Source organism: Eublepharis macularius, chromosome 14 (assembly GCF_028583425.1).
Source record: "Eublepharis macularius isolate TG4126 chromosome 14, MPM_Emac_v1.0, whole genome shotgun sequence".
NCBI lineage: Eukaryota > Metazoa > Chordata > Lepidosauria > Squamata > Eublepharidae > Eublepharis > Eublepharis macularius.
Window position 1 is genome coordinate 61,596,927 of NC_072803.1, and position 17,666 is coordinate 61,614,592.

General features: G+C 45.1%; 1 protein-coding gene across 1 annotated transcript; it reads left to right on the plus strand.

The window, feature by feature from the left end:
- Positions 1–26: 26 nt before the first annotated feature.
- On the plus strand, positions 27–16,221 carry C14H9orf78 (chromosome 14 C9orf78 homolog). Its single transcript, XM_054997334.1, has 9 exons — positions 27–213; positions 2,280–2,339; positions 4,175–4,226; positions 4,574–4,644; positions 5,852–5,929; positions 12,607–12,804; positions 13,666–13,802; positions 14,251–14,349; positions 15,895–16,221. The coding sequence occupies exons 1-9, from the start codon at positions 131–133 to the stop codon at positions 15,984–15,986; spliced, it is 870 nt and encodes a 289-aa protein (XP_054853309.1). The 5' UTR covers positions 27–130; the 3' UTR covers positions 15,987–16,221.
- Positions 16,222–17,666: the final 1,445 nt, after the last annotated feature.

The following is a 17,666-nucleotide window of genomic DNA, read 5'->3' on the forward strand; positions in this document are numbered from 1 at the left end:
TCGGCGCGTACTTCGTGCGTCATCATCGTACGCCGGACCTCCGGCTGTCCGGAGAAGCGTCGCAGGCGCCTCCATTGTTGCTGGTGGCGGGCCCTGCGCGGCGCTTTGGCTCCGGCCTCTCGTTCGGATCATGCCGGCAGGAAAGTCTTTCCGGCGGCGGAAGGCGGATTCTGAGGAGGAGGAGGAGGAGCAGCAGGTCGCCGAGGAGGTCCGGTGCGTGGATCGCCTCTTTTGAACGTGACGGGGTGGGGTTGCCAGCTCCAGGTTGGGATGTTCCTGGAAACTTTGTGGGTGGATCCTGGGGAGGGCACAGTTTGGGGACAGGATGGACCTCAGTGGAGTATAACTAGGGCTACCAGCCTCCAGGTAGTGGCTGGAGATCTCCCGGAATTACAACTGGTCTCCAGGCCACAGAGTTCAGTTCACCTGGAGAAAATGGCTATTTTGGGGGGTGGACTCTGGAATTATGCCATGCCAAGGTCCTTTCCCTCCCCAAATCCCACTTTCTCCAGGTTTCACCCCCCAGATCTCCAGGAATTTCCCAACTTGGAGCTGGCAACCCTAGGTATAACGCCTTAGAGTCCATCCTCCAAAGTAGTCATTTTCTCCAGGAGAACCTGTAACCTGGAGACCAGTTGCCATTCTGGGAAATCTCTGGCCAGCACCGGGAGGTTGGCAAGCCTACGATTTGGATTCTGGAGACGGTCTTGCCCTTGGAAGTGTTGAACGAGATCTGGGAGGAGCCCGGCTCAAGTGCCCATCCTGTCCCGAAGCTGGCCTGATGCCAGTCACTCCTGTGCCTGGCCCAGTTCTCAGGGTTGTTGTGAAAATAACACTGGGATTTGCACACAGTGCCTTGCATTCCTTGGAGAAAGAGAGAAACAAGAGACTGGTGTCACTTCAAACTAACACTGCATTACACCTTTGTGAATTAAAAACTTATTCTGGAATAAATTTAATTAGATTTGTACAGCGCCTTTCCATGCAAAACCCCTAGTACATGATACATTTTTGTTAGTTTTTAAGGTGCCGCTAAACTCCTATTTGTTTCAGCTGTCTCAGGCCTGTGTCTTTGAGGAAGAGAGCGCTGCTGCATTCTTACATAGCCCTGTGGGACATGGAATTAGGAGGAAGTGGGTAATGATGCCCCTCCTGTCATGCCAAAGAAGGAATCTGATTTTGTATATGGACCTGTGATAAACCACCACTGCTGATGGTGCTTGGGAAATGTCATGTGCATTTCGAAATTCAAATGGCACTTACATGTAGACAGCAAGGAGAATGCCTTCCCAAACCAGGCACCGTTCAGTCGCTCTGTGCGTGGTTGGGGGGGAGACTATGCCCTCAAAAGTTCAGGCTTCTGAATAGCCAGGGCATTGCCCAACGTGCACTTGGAACCAAGGAAGGATTTGAACCAGTGACCTCCCTGATTTTTTGCTCAGCAGCTGGTTGTCATATATGCCTGCCTGCCTATCTTCCATGAATGTATTCTGTGTTCCGTACTGGTCCTCTGAGGGCATGAGAAGTTTCTTATTGATATTAAGGCAGTAGGTTCTCTCTCAAGTATTTACTTTCTCTTTCCCCGCTGCTTCCAGAAGTGTCCTTGAAGGCTGCTTGCGGCCAGCTCGAAATGTATCTTTCTTGGGAACGGAGATGATTTCATTCTTTGTTCTGTCTAGTCTAAACCTAGCTCTTCCCTGACAACCCCCCTAGCTCTTTTGCGCCCCAAAACTTTTAACGGCCCTTATCCTGATGGCGGGAACGTTCCCTATAACTAACATCACCAACCCCAGGTACGTCACTTCTGCCAATGCACTCGTTTGAGCACCTTGAACTTGCTGAATCTCTAATAAAGTTACTTCAACCAATGCACCTGCGTGTTTGCTGTGGAGAACTGGGGGATTCTACCTGCCAAGTGCTGACACTGGTATTCAGTGGTGTGCAGCCTCTGTGCATGGAGGTTCTGTTCTTAGCCATCGTGTGTAAGTGTTGCAAGTAAATCATGAATTTGTCTAAGAAGAATGGCAGAGGTGTCTTGCTTGAGTCATACCCAAATTCTATCTAATCCAGCATCCCATTTCCAACGACAGCCAACCAGATGATGCAAAAAAGCATCCGCTATTCATCTATACTTTGCCCCCCAGTGGTTGATATTCAGAGGATACTCTTAAGAGCCTGTTTGCATCTGTTGTCTTGTGCCAGAAGTGTGGGTTGCACGGAGATAAATGATACCACTAGTATCTTACTGATTTTAACCGTGCTGATTTTTTTTTCTTTAGATTGAAACTTGAGGAAGCGAAAGAAGTTCAGAGCCTCCGGAGAAGGCCAAATGGAGTGAGGTAAGGTGTGTGGTGGAACCCCTCAAAGCTCTCTGTGTAAATTTGAACTTTGTCGTAAGGGTGCAGCATGCTTGAATGGGTCATTCGAACTTTCTGCTAAAGGTTCCGAAGCAAAAGGGCACCCCGACATGAGCTTTCTGGGAAGAGGGTTTCTCTGGTCTCCACAGCGCTCTGCTCACTACAGCGAAGGAGTCCAATTACCCTGTCTATTGATTGCATTGCCCATTTTCTAATTTACATATTTTTGGAAAATGGAAGGCTTTGAAAGACAGTGGCTTGGTTCAGATGTAATTGCAAACCGTGATACGGCACCGATGTCTGAGCCTAGAAAGAGCGGCCAGCAAACCAAAAACACGGTTTGAATCCGACTTGTGCTGTGGGGCGTTTTGTGGGGTGGTGTTACGTCCAAATTGAGAAGCTGTGGTTTTGGCCATTCCGCCCTTGGCAACCACTAGTGGAACACTAGAACAGCTAGAAAATAAAACTCCTCTAATGGCTTTTGCTGCTGGCTTTCCAAGGCACTCTTTCCTCTTACTTATAGTCAGGGCTTTTTATCAGCTGGAACACGGTGGAACGGAGTTCCGGAACCTCTTGAAAATGGTCACATGGCTGGTGGCCCCGCCCCCTGATCTCCAGACAGAGGGGAGTTGAGATTGCCCTCCGCGCCACTGGTGCGGAGGGCAATCTCAACTCCCCTCTTTCTGGAGATCAGGGGGCGGGGCCACCAGCCATGTGACCATTTTCTCCGAGGGCAACCCACTGAATTCCACCACCTCTTTTCCCAGAAAAAAAGCCCTGCTTATAGTCCTCCCACAGCCCTGACTGTCAGACTATGGATGACAGGTTATGGCAGACAGATCCCTGGATCACTTCAGTTAAACACATGTCCTTGGCTAAATGACTTTTATTCAGGAAATCAATCTTGTTACCTATACACAGGTCCATAAGAGTACATGAAGTTAAAGGCAGGTAAACGTCTTAACTTCTCATTGAAAGGAATAAAGCTTCAGGCTGTTACAGGATAATATAATCAACCTACCTCCTCCCCCCCTAAAGCAGTCTGGGAAACATTTCTAAAGTTCACACACTAGACAGACAAGACAGTAAGCAATGCAACACTTCAGACACTCAAGGTCAGAGTAAACAATATCAATGGGGAAAGAATGTCTGCAGCTGTACCAGCTGCCAGCCAGTCTGTGAAAGTGTGAGGAAACGAAAGTGGCTATTAAGGAATGAACTTATCAGTTACAACACGAGATCAGTTCCAAGACTCAGATGACTCAAGACCATTAGTTTAACACTGGTCTGAATGACTGGTAGTTGACCACGAGCAGAGCTTACAAGCATGGATCACCCTGGCATAGATGAACAGGTGCAATCAGACATGATAGGACAGAACCTATATTTGACGCCAGGAACATTGGCATGGATGAATGGGCACATTCAGACATGACACTGACTCTGCATGCCACACATGAGTAGCGCAGGGAGGTCTGTTGCTGTACTAAGCTTCCAGCACACATGACCAATCACAGCCATCCCCACCCTATCAAATAGTCTTTCTTTGCTGCCTGGTCCAGCCTAGCAAGAAGATCATCTGGAAATTGATGGATTTGCGAGTTCAACACCTCAGTTGTGTTTTGGTTTTGAGTCACAATGTGGCAGACTTTTAAAAAATGTTTGATGATAATGATAATTAAAAAAGTATCTGGGAAAAATAAAATTGAGCTGCCGCTTATTGTGGCTAACTGCTGCGTCAGGCTCGAAAGAACGGGGCGGGGGGGATTTTTCTTGGTTGAATTGACTTTTTATTCTGTGCGTCTTCTTTTGGCAAGTGCTGCAGCCCTGCTTGTAGGGGAGAAGTTGCAAGAAGAGACAACTTTGACGGTAAGACTGAGCGGAGGGGATGGGAGGAGAATGTTGCTCTAATTAGAGCTGCAGAACGGTTTCCGATTCGTAAGCATTGCTCATCACGTGTTTAGACAGCGATGAAAATCTTTCAGGTCCCTAAACTGTCAGCATTATGTTTATGTTCAATTGTGTGACAGCCCTGCTTGCACCCTGAGCACTTTTATTAGGCATCGTCCAATTTTGCTAAGATCTGCTGGTCTGCTTTGATGCTTTTCCTGCCTGTCAACACATTAGTTGTTTACTTGTGGCCAAAAGAAATGCCAGCAGGTTACACTGAAATAAATATAATCAAATCTCTCTTTTTAAATCCCTCATCTCGCCAGGATGACCCCTTTAAGATAAAGACCGGGGGAATGGTGGATATGAAGAAGCTGAAAGAACGGGGCAAGGACAGGTGAGAATGTCCTAGTTCTCCTGATGTACTGACATATTAGAGGTCATGTTGCCAACCTCCAGGGTGGGCTTGAATTACAACTGGTCTCCAGACAAAAGAGATCAGTTTCCCTGGAGAAAATGGCAGCTTTGGGACATGGGCTCTATGGCATTATACCCTGCTGAGGTTCCTCCTTCCCCAAACCCTATCCTTACCAGGCTCCACCCCCCAAAACACTCCAGGAATTTCTCAACCTGGAATTAGCTACCCTGATTAAAGATTCAGGCATTTATGATTGGTTGTCAAGTCAGTATCTGATGCTTAAATTCACGCATCAGAGTTGCAGCCTCCAGGGGCTGTTTTACCATGGAGATGAGAGTGAACCTATGAAGTGGAACCAAGGTTTTCTGATTACGTATTTAGAAGCTCAAACCCTGGTTTGATTCTAATCGACAGCAAGTGTAAACCATGGTTTGCATGGAGCTGTAGTTTGTATCAATTTTCTCTCAATGTTGGTTATGATTGATTTTTGGGGTGTGTGTGTAAAGATTTTTTGTCTTTAAATGCTTGGTGTACAGATGAAGAGTGGGGGTGAAAGAGAGGGATGAGTGAGTGAGATGATTGGTTGATGACTGAGAGTGTGGGCAGAGTGAACTGCTGTTATTAGTTACTGAGCAGAGAGAGAACAGTCAGTCTGGGCAAAGCAGGCAAGCTGCGTGCTGTGGCCTGAGGGTGTCTATGCATTTCTGAGATAAATACTGATTCTTGTTCAGTTAAGCAACCTGTGTGGAAGCCAGAGCTTTGTGTGCCTGTGAGAGAACATTCATTCTACCTAAAGCAGGCAAATTGTGTGTGCGCCTGAGAAAGTTCTATATATCTGTGTGACTGAGCCTATGAAAAGAAACTTTAAGAACTGAGAACTATCTTTGAAACCATCAAGCTTAAGGAATAGTATGAAACCAATACGGTTCTTGTAAAAAGAAAAGTTTGGTTTTTTTCCATCCCAGAGTATATTTATTCCTATATCCCATTCTTTTCCTCAGGGCCACATAGTCCCACGAAGAAGCTTGACACTTGAGCATGTTATTAAAGAGGATATTTAAATTAACTATTTTGGAATATAATTCCTGGTGGCAGCAATCTACCCGGAGGGTGTAAGAAGAGGGTTAAAGGCAAAATCTAACTGGAAAAGAAAGGGAGTCGTAACAGGGTGCCTGTCTCTTGTTAGAATCAGTGAAGAAGAAGACCTCAACCTTGGGACTTCCTTCTCGGCAGAGACCAACAGAAGAGATGAAGATGCTGACATGTAAGTTGTATTGTAAGAACACAAGAAGAGCAATGCTGTATCGGACCATGAGTAGCAACACATAGGCCAGGGCATCCCCTGTTGTTTGCCTGTTGCAACAGGCAGTCAGAAAATGGAGGTTCCATTGAACTGTTATGCTTTAAAAGGCCTGCGATAGAATTCTCCTCCACGAATGTGTATAATAATCCTCCTTAAAAACCATGTAAGCTAATGGGGCCATCACTACTTTCTGTAGCAGTGAATTTCTCAAATCCCAGGTGATCTGTAGCTAGCAGGCTGGGATTTGACAGTGTTGACGTTCCTTTTTGCCCAAAATGAACCCTTTTCAGAATAGTTTCAATGAATTTTCTGCTCTCCTTTTGGTAGCTTTGTACAAGCTGGTGTCAGGAGCAGGGTTTGTCTGCTGAAGCTGAGCCTGGTGGCCCAGCCTGCTGAGATTTGTGCTGTATTTTCCTTAGCAGTTCATGTATTCTTCGGACTGATATGCACAGAAGATGTTAAGTGAAGCTATTTTTGAAAAAGACTGAAGATTTGTTTAGTCTCATGGGTTGGGGGGAGGGGACATAAGAACATAAGAACATAAGCAAAGCCATGTTGGATCAGGCCAGTGGCCCATCCAGTCCAACATTCTGTCACACACAGTGGCTAGAAATCCAGTGCCATCTAAAGGACTGTCAGTGAGGCCAGGACACCAGAAGCCCTCCAACTGCCTTCCTTCCAGCATCAAGACAACAGAGCACCACCTCCCCACAAAGAGAATACCATCTATCTCCTGTGGCTAATAGCCACTGATGGACCTCTGCTCCATATATTTGTCCAGTCCCCTCTTGAAGCTGGCAATGCTTGTAGCTGCCACCACCTCCTGTGGCAACGAATTCCATGTGTTTATCACCCTTTGTGTAAAGTAGTATTTTCTTCTATCTGTTCTAACCCGACTGCTCAATAATTTCATAGAGTGCCCACGAGTTCTTGTATTGTGAGAAAGGGAGAAAAACACATCTTTCTCTACCTTCTCTAACCCGTGCATTATCTTGTAAACCTCTATCATGTCTCCCCTCAGTCGTCTTTTCTCCAGGCTAAAGAGCCCCAAGCGCCTCAATCTTTCCTCATAGGGAAAGTGTTCCAACCCTTTAATCATTTTAGTTGCCCTTCTCTGTACTTTTTCCAGTGCTATGATATCTTTCTTAAGGTGTGGCGACCAGTCTCCGCCAGTTCAGACCCCATCAACTTGTATTTATATTTTGGATTTTTGGTTCCAATGTGCATTACTTTGCACTTGGCTACATTGAACCTCATTTGCCACATGGATGCCCACTCTTCTAGCCTCGACAGATCCCTTTGGAGTGCCTCACAATCCTCTCTGGCTTTCACCACCCTGAACAATTTCGTGTCATCTGCAAATTTAGCCACTTCACTGCTTAATCCCAATTCCAAATCATTAATAAACAAGTTAAAAAGCATTGGACCCAATACCGACCCCTGTGGCACCCCACTGCTCACCACCCTCCACTGTGAGAAGTGCCCGTTTATACTCACTCTCTGTTTCCTATTAATTAGCCAGTTTTCGATCCACAAGAGGACTTGGCCCCTTATCCCATAGCTACTGAGCTTACTTAGGAGCCTTTGATGAGGAACTTTGTCAAAAGCTTTCTGGAAGTCAAGATAAACAATATCTATCGGGTCTCCCTTGTCCACTTGTTTGTTCACTCCCTCAAAGAACTCTAACAGATTGGTGAGACAAGATCTTCCCTTACAGAACCCATGCTGAGTTTTCCTCATCAGCTTTTGGTCATCAATGTGCCCACTAATTTTATTTTTGATAATAGTTTCCACCAACTTACCCAGTATTGACGTCAGGCTGACTGGCCTGTAATTTCCCGGATCTCCCCTGGAACCTTTTTTAAAGATGGGGACAACATTAGCTACCTTCCAGTCCTCAGGAACAGATGCAGAGTTTAATGACAGATTACATATTTTTGTGAGGAGATCTACAAGTTCACACTTGAGTTCTTTCAGAACTCTTGGATGTATGCCATCTGGGCCCGGTGATTTATCAGTTTTTAAATTATCTAGCAGTCGCATAACCTCCTCTCTCGTCACCTCAATGTGACTCAGGTCTTTCAAAACCCCTCCCAAAGTCAGTGCTTCCGGAGTGGGCATGCACTTCTTATCTTCCACAGTGAAGACCGAAGCAAAGAACGCATTCAGCTTCTCGGCCATTTCCCTATCACCCTTTAGTAATCCTTTTACGCCTTGGTCATCCAAGGGCCCCACTGCCTCCCTAGCTGGTTTCCTACTTCTAATATATTTAAAGAATTGTTTATTGTTTTTCTTTATGTTCTTTGCAATATGCTCCTCATATTCCCTTTTTGCCTGTCTGATCACAGACTTGCACTTTTTTTGCCACAGCTTATGCTCCTTTTTATCAACCTCACTCCGACTAGTTTTCCACTGCCTAAAAGAATCCTTTTTACCTTTTACAGCTTCTATTACATTGCTTGTTAACCATGCTGGCCTTTTCCTAAACCTATATGCGCCTTTCCTAACCAGCGGTATATATTTAATTTGAGCTTCCAGGATTGTAGTTTTAAATAGTCTCCAAGATTCCCCAAGTGTTTTGACCTTTTTTACTTTCCCTTTCAGTTTCTTCTTCACGTACCCCCTCATCTCAGAAAAGTTACCCCTTTTGAAGTTAAACATGGCTGTGTTGGTCTTATTTGGCAATTTCCTATTTATACATATGTTGTACTCAATAACATTATGGTCACTGTTCCCAAGTGGTGCAATCACATTTACATCTCTCACCAGGTCTTCAGCATTACTGAGGACCAAATCCAGGATCACCTCTCCCCTAGTAGGTTCTGTAACCATCTGTTCCATAGCACAGTCATTGAGACAGTCTAGAAACTCACTTTCTCTCCCCCGATTCGAACACCCATTGGCCCAGTCAATGTGTGGGTAGTTAAAATCACCCATTACAACACAGTTTTTTTGTTTAGCAGCCATCTTTAATCCTGTCATCATTTTATAATCCTCCTCTATTTTCTGATCTGGAGGGCGATAACAAACTCCCACAGTTAAGTTTCCATTTGGGCCCGTAATTTCAACCCATAGCATTTCCAGAAGCAAATCTAATTCAGTTACCTTCTCAATCTTACTGGAATGTATACCTTCTCTGACATATAGAGCCACCCCACCACCAACCCTTCCCTCCCTATCCTTCCGATATAATTTATATCCAGGAATCACCGTGTCCCACTGATTTTCCTCATCCCACCAAGTTTCTGTTATGCCCACAATGTCTATGGATTCGCCCAACACTAAACATTCCAGATCCCCAATTTTACCTCGGACACTTCTAGCATTTGTATATAAACACCTGTAACTTCCCCGGCACACTTTGCCTCGAGACGTAGTTAGGTCATCTGCACTGTTTGTCTCCATCTCAGTTGACAACTCTAATCTATCTCCCTGTAGAAGTGTTATACCTAGCCCTTCATCTCTCTGAGATGAACCATCCTGAACCAGAGACACTTTATCTCTTGTCGGCTTTCCCTTAGCATTTAGTTTAAAAACTGCTCTGCCACCTTTTTGATTTTAAGTGCCAGCAGCCGGGTTCCTTCTCGGGACAAGTGGAGACCGTCTCTCTTGTACAGCTCCCGCTTGTCCCAAAAAGAATCCCAGTGCCTAACAAACTTGAACCCTTCCTCCCTACACCATCGTCTCATCCACGCATTGAGACTCCTGATCTGCGTTTGTCTCTCTGGCCCTGCGCGTGGAACAGGTAGCACTTCTGAGAAGGCTACCTTGGAGGTCCTGGCCTTGAGTCTCCTGCCTAACAGCCTAAATTTTTGTTCCAAGACCTCACGACTGCATTTCCCAACATGGTTGGTTCCAACATGGACCACGACCGCTGACTCTTCCCCAGCACTATCTACCAGCCTATCTATAACACACGTAATGTCCGCTACCTTCGCACCAGGCAGGCAAGTCACCATACGGTCAGAACGCGGTTGTGCCACCCAGCTATCTACTTGTCTAAGGATCGAATCACCAACTACCAAGAGCCTCCCTCCCGCCCCACCCAGGGATGGTTCCTTGATGCGAAAGGAAACCTGCTCACCAACTGAAGAAGAGGTCCCTTCTGAGGGCATGTTCCCCTTATCCTCAGTACGGTGCCCTGATTCCACAAGATCCTCATTCTCCTTGACAACAAGAACGCTGCCATTTTTAGAGTGGGACACATCTATCCTGTCCCTGAGAATCTTGTCCTCGTGCCTATCTAACTGTCTCCGCTTCTCCAGGTCAGCCACCTTGGCCTCAAGGGTACGTACTCGTTCCCTGAGAACCAGGAGCTCCTTGCAGCGAGCACACATCCAGGACTTCTGACCAGAAGGCAGATAGTCATACATGTGACACTCAGTGCAATACACTGGAAAGCCCCCAACCCCCTGCTGGCATTCTGACTTCATTATTCTGTTTTAGGAATAACACACTAAGAGGAAAGAAAACGGCTATGATCCCCCGGCTAAGAGCCACAGGCCAAGAGCCCTTTAGCTCTCACCAAAGGCTCGCGCCCCTGCCCAGCAGTTGCCTTTTCAATGCAAAAGGTCACTTCCTGCTAAGCACAGGAGGTGAGCACAAAGGGGGGGTGTGGCTTGTACTCCAGCAACCCCCAGCAGCCTTACAAACACACTCACCCTCAAACACAATCAAGCCCAAACACACTCAGCCTCAAAACTACACTCAAATCAACACAAAACTACACACAAAAAGCCCCAAAGCTAGAGAGGACCACCCTTAGCTTCTCAGCTTAACCCACCACAGCCAAGAAAGCCAAGAAAGGCCAAGAAAGCCAAGAAAGGCAAAAAGCCCTTACCTCCTCTAGCAGCTGCAGACCATGTGCTCCTGAGCCCAGGTGACTTAACAGAGATCTGTATACAATTGTTTTTTTCAGATTTATTTAACAACAAAGTAATAATAAACAATACAGAAAAATGAGAAAAATTGTTTAACATGGTTGTATAAATCAGGAATAAGTATATATAACAGAGAATATAAGAGAATATATACATTACAGGATATTTTCCCCCTTTGTCCCCATACCTTCTTATATTAAAATACTTATTCAACATTTTAAATTATCAATTTAATAATTAGTCCATTTTACTAATAATTATTCTTAATTTTCAGCTGCATAATTAAAGAAAGCTTTCCATTTTTCTGTATGCAAGTAGTATAGGTGCTATAATATAAATGGACTTTGGAAGGTTCACTTTGAATGGATCAGTGGAAGTAGCTAAAAAGTAATCAAAAGTAATATAGTAGAGAGTCCAGTGGCACTTTAAAGACTAACCAACTTTACTGTGGTTCTTGAAAGCTTATGCTACAGTAAAGTTGGTTAGTCTTTAAAGTGCTACTGGACTCTTTAGTGTTTTGCTACTACAGACTAACATGGCTAACTCCTCTGAACCAAAAGTAAAAAGTAATTTTGGATAGGTGTAGCTAAAAGAGTAACCAAAATTTATGGAAGAAACAGATGTAGAAAGGAAATGGTTCTTGCTTTAAGGCAGAGAATGTTGGGCATTCTGTCTTGTGTGTGTGTTTTAATCATCATGTTGGGAGTTATGTACATAATAAGATGCTTTATATATATTGGAAAATGTGGAGCAGGAAAACAAGCTTGTGTTTACAAACAGGTATCGCATGCACATTAGAGAGTCCTGATCAATTGTGACTTCTACTGAACAGACATTCCATTGCAAACCCCAGTTTTCCAGTGCATTCAGACCTCACAAACTGTTGCTTGTTCATTACAAGAGTGCAACTTTGGCCTCTCATGCTTCTCTCTCCAACCCCCTGGTGTGTGTGGTTTAGAGAGTGAAAATTTCCTGCTTCCCTAACAAATCACAGATTCTCATGACATCCAGATCGACAGACTGCGGTTTTTTCTCTTTCATACAAGGAAGGGCTAAACCAGGTTTAAGAATCCTGATTTGTAGATAAATGAACAGGCACTGTGTGCCATTTCTTCTAGCTTGAACATTGCAACGAACTGATTTGTTCCAAACCAGGAATCCACCAGTCTCTGAGCTGTATATGAAAGGAGAGAGCATGTGAGCCTCAGAGGTTCTTTCAGTGAACAAACAACTGTTTGTTTTTGATGTGACAGTGACGGAGCCAGTGTGCAACAAAGATCTAGCAGTCAGAAGTCACATTAACAAGTTATACCCAGCAGAGTGGATAGTTGATAACCAGGTCAGATCAGTGTGTTCTCTCTTGCCGTCTTGAAGAGTGCTGTCAGGATTAATTAGTACTGTTGCTTAAGCTTGAGCCAAGTTTGGTGTAAAGGGAAGTAGCTTGAAGCAAAGGAACGAGAGACATTAAGGGAAATTGAAGGCAAGGCCAAGCAGGTTTGGGTAGAGATGCTTGAGGACTTCCTGATTGACGGGCAACGCAATGCACTTAAATTAGATGTGCCTGATCTAAGAAGTTCCCGTAGAACATCCAGGCAATGAGAAGTTTTGGTTGGCAGCCAGATGGGGCTTGACAAGTCTGGGAATGGGGGGGTCCCTGCTGCTTCGAAGGCCTTCCAGCTCACTGGCCCTGAACCAACTGGGTTATGGTCTCACAGGCATTCCCGTCTGATGCAAGCGCTGCCTTGATTTCCCATTCAGGATGAAGTACATTGAAACGGAGCTGAAGAAGAGAAAAGGGATTGTGGAAAACGAGGAGCAGAAAGTGAAGCAGAAGAATGCAGAGGACTGTCTCTATGAGCTACCAGAGAGCATCCGTGTCTCTTCAGCCAAGAAGACGGAAGAGATGCTGTCCAATCAGATGCTGAGCGGCATTCCGGAAGTGGACCTGGGGATTGAGTAAGTGACTGACGGCCTTCGTGTCCTCGGTGCCTGTTATCTCCAAAGTGAAGGGACAGGTGGCCGGCAGGGCAAGGCTCCTGAGGTGATTCGCCGGCCCTGCTTTTCACAAGAACGGTTAAGGCAGTTGGCAAAGTTAAGACATTAAACAACAACTGATGTTTTAATAAAACCATCTTAAAGGGCCATAAGAACAATTGGATTTAGAGCAGCAGCAAAGACAGTTCAGTGTAGCTGGTACATCGCTGTAGTAAAACACATATGAGTTCAAAGCAGCATATGAAAACAGCAAGCAAAATGCTCTAAAGTAAATGGAATATTAAGACGAGGCCAAGGAAACAATGTGATTATTCTAATCAAAATGCCTGGGTAAGCAACAGAGTTTTCCCCTGGTGCCTGAAAAGTAACAGATCCAGCACCAGTCAAACCATAATGGAGGTGCCACCACAGAAAGGCCCTGTCTGTAGTGGCCACCCCATTTTTCAGCAGATGGAAGTGCTGTGAACCAGTGCCAAGATGCTGGCCTCCACATAGTAAAGCAGGCTGTGCCTGAAATAACCTGGTCCCTGCTGTCCATACTTAGAACTCCTTTCTCAAGGATGCGGGCCAGATCTTTGCTGGTTTGTGACAGCTGGCAAGATGGCATTATTCTCCTGGCCCCTTTGAGGTCTTTGAGAGGGGAAACAGGAGAGAGGCTAGACTATGCAAGAATCTCCACTGGTGACAGTAAATCTCCTGGGCTCCATGTCAGATGTTTTGGTGTCATAGCTATGCTTAAAATAACAGTGGGAGGGGGGACTTCTGTGTCACCCTCTGTGAATTATCTTTGATTCTTTTCCCCCTTTTCCTTTGTCTGTTTAGAGCAAAAATCAAAAACATAATCTCCACCGAGGAGGCAAAAGCACGTCTGTTGGCCGAACAGCAGAATAAAAAGAAGGACAGCGAAACCTCCTTTGTTCCCACAAACATGGCTGTGAACTACGTCCAGCACAACAGATGTGAGTGTATCTGTTGGCATAATTTCACACACTGACCTCAGTGGACATTTGTCCAGGGGCATGCATGGATCCTGGCAAACCTGTTCTTTAATGGGTTCTTTGCATAGGAATAAAAATGGCTAGGTTAGCTCCGCTGTTAATTACCTGGCTGTACTTAACAGAGCCATTTGATTAACTATTTGATGAATCGTGTCGTAATATTATTTGATATTTTTATTTTGCCTTTCTTCCAAGGAGTTCAGTGAGGCACACGTAGTCTCCCCTCCCCCCCATTTTATCCTCACAACAACCCTGTGAGGTAGGTGAGGCTGAAAGACAGTGACTGGTCCAAGGTCACCTTGTGAAGCTTCCTGACTGTAGGTTGAACCCAACTCTCCCCAGTTCTAGTCTACAGTTTTAACCAGCACACTGCCTCAGTATTCCAAATTGACTGGGCGTCTCCTTTCAGTTTATCACGAAGAGCTGAATGCACCTGTGAGAAGGAACAAAGAGGAACCTAAAGCCCGTCCACTGAGAGTGGGGGACACGGAGAAACCCGAACCAGAGCGTGAGTTTGTTCTGCTGTAATGCCCATCCAGTTTCCTGGAATGACTTTTATTGTTATGTAACTATTAATGTGTTTTGAGTTATCAAGTTGCCTCCCAACTTCTTGTGACCCTATAAAGGAAAGACCTCCAGAATCATAGGCCTATGAAGATAGCAGTGGGGGTAGGTGATGTTTCCCCAGACCTGGATAGCCCAGGCAAGCCCAGTCTTGTCAGATCTTAGAAGCTAAGCAGGGTCGGCCTTGGTTAGCGAGTGGATGGGAGACCTCCAAGGACCCTAACCAGGGTTGCTATCCAAAGTGTCAGAGACTGCCGGCTGAGATCTCAAATAACTTCACTGCACGAGTCCAACGATGCATGAGTTAAAGCTTTTAATAACCTAAGAGTTCAGTACAGAAAGACTTCCTTGATAGGAATAACTTTTCCCTTCCCCTACTAGGCATATTAAACTCTTCAAGCACCACCCACTCTACTCCACCACCACCCCTTTTTTTTTTTGCTAGGTTCCCATCTATGCAGAGAAAGAAAGTACAGTGAGAGAAAGCAGAACTATTAGGATTAAAAATCCTTGGCCGTGCTGATCACTGCATTCCTTCTTAGCATCCCACAGTTTCCCAAGCTGAATCTCCAGCACTCCCAAAGTACGTCAAAGGTCCTAATAGCACCCCCAAAGAAGCCCAAAGAAGATCAGGCCTGCAGCACACCAGTGAACCCCAAACCCCCCGGAGTATGGCACGGGCCATGACCCTGACACAAGGGCAGGCCGTAGCAAACCACCTCTGTTCGTTAGTCTTTTGCCATGAAAACTCCAGTTATGACTTGACGGCACTCTCCACCACCATCAAGTGGTGCTTAAGTGAAGTGGGTCCCTCTTTGGAAATGGAAGTCAAGGCCTGGGCCTCGAAACGCTTTGATTGTTTACGCAAACTCTTTTCATGCTGCTTTTCAGCCAAGCATTGAGTCCCAACATGGCTTCTAAAATCTGATACAGATGACAATTAAAACTGAATCCAAATCTAGATATATATGTTTAATGCTACTTTTTAAATTGTGTGTTGGTAACTGTAGTATAAATATCATAATATCCTAACACATCCTGGCCAAGTAAAGTTTAATACAAAATGTTTGGCGGGAGGAAATCATTAGATCCAGATGTGATAGAGGGGGTGCCTGGCTGCTTCCTGCCCTCTCTTGGATTACCCCATTGCTGGCACTTGGATCCAGACGGATGGGGAGGCTGTAGAACTGGGTCCAGGCACGGGGAAGGGAAAGCCTGCCACATCCCCCTCTGGCCTTGCTGGTAGAGAGACTCCCTTCCTCCCAGATCTCCGGTGAAGTTGGTTCCGTGCACAAGAGATTCTGCCTGTCCCCCTTTGATTGCCTTCTAAAAATACGGTACTGGTTCTCATGTTAATTGTACAGTGCAATCCTAAGAAGAGTAAGTCCGGTCAGTGGGCTTAGACTGGAGCAACTTTGTTTAGGATTGCACTGTTAATCTCTGTTTTCTTTCAAAGTCCGTTATCTATAACTATGCCTTCATTGTTTAGGATCCCCTCCGAATCGCAAACGTCCACCAAATGAAAAAGCAACAGATGACTATCATTATGAGAAATTCAAGAAGATGAACAGGCGTTATTGAAAGCTCCTTGTTTGGATGAAACGGACAGAACGGTTTGCCTGAGTGTCTTTTCTTTCATTGGCCAGAGAAGCACCTGTAAATAGATTTACATGTCCTCTTTTCTTGTAGTTGTTGGTGTTGCCTGAAGTGTCTTCCATGGACTTAACCTGTACAGTGACTTCTGACTCTCTTTTCTGTGGGTTAATGTGTATTGTGACTTATTTTTATTGATAAAACTTTCTATTTTTGAAAAGGCCAGATTGGTTTGGATTAATTTTTTCTTGTGCATACTGAACGTGGACAATCAGACACTTGGAAAATTGAGAGTTTTGCTTCACAAAAGATATCCATGGCAGGAGTTGATAGAAGAGCATAGCAGGAATTTTAGATGATAGAGGCTTGGTTGAGAAAATTAACTAAAGCCCTTTCCAGGATTTCACACAGAACCAAAATGGAGAGAATTAATATTTCTACAGCACTTTTGAGGTTTAAAGTTCTTCACGTACATTACTTTGTAGTAATCCTTGCAACAGCCCTGTATAGTAGGACAGGATTATTATCCCCCATAGGAGAGAGGAATCGGAAGCTGAAAGAGTGACTTGTCTAAGGCAACGTAGTGAGCCTGTGGCGGAGATCTGAATGGACAGCCTTCCAGATCTATATATCAGCTATATCAATATATCAGTGTTACATCAGCATTGTCCTTCCACATCAGAAGGAGCTGTTTGCATCTGCATATCAGAAGGAGATGTTTACATCTACCCCCCCCTCTATATCTGACCAGTTTCTCTTTTTGCCCTCCATGCATCTGACGAAGAGAACTGTGATTCTCGAAAGCTTATGCCACAATAAAATTGGTTAGTCTTAAAGGTGCTACTGGACTCTTTTTGATAAAGAAATCAACAGTTGTGTAGATCCTACCACTCTGCTGAGCAAAGTTTGAAGCCTGCCTCCAACTTTAGCAGACTGCCTCCAGGCAGGCCTAGAGCTTTATTAGCTTAATAAGGTGATTGTATCGTCCCCCTTCCAACTTTATCCTGGTATCCATTCATGACGCAGGCTGTTGCTGGAAAAGTCCCTGTGTTACGTTCTTGCACTCTCCACGCTTGTCACGTTTTCTGGTTGGGGTCCATCATTCCCATTGTCCTGCTTTTCTTTGCTGTTTCATCGATCCGGGGCCTTAGTGCTGACAGAGAGATGAGTATCACTTCCTAAAAGGGAACCCAAAACAGGAGCCTTAAGAAATGGATTGGTATGGGAGATGTGCAAAACACTCAGCCCCAGCTAAGACCCAGAGGATTACGGCCTTTCAGGAAGAGAGAGCAGCTGCCAAAGATCTTGGAAAGCTGCTTGGCAGGGGAGGGGGTCTTCTTGCCATGCATGGATCTGAGCTACACAGCCCCCCCATCATGAAAAGATAGCAAAAAATGCACTCCTTCAGAGAAGGGAGAACACAAATACAATAAATCCACACATCAAGCTACACTGACAGCTTGTGCGTCATGAAAAGCCAAGGGCCGAACTAGAGGGAGTGCAAAGAGTTCTGTGATTGGAATTTCCAGTTGAGTATTTTGCCTTTAAAAAGCATCCAACGAAGTCGATGGGCAATCACTTCAGGAGAGACAAAAGGAAATTACATTATTATTGTCATCATTCTGTTGTTATGATTAATGTCGTTTATAGTCCGCCTTTCTCACTGAG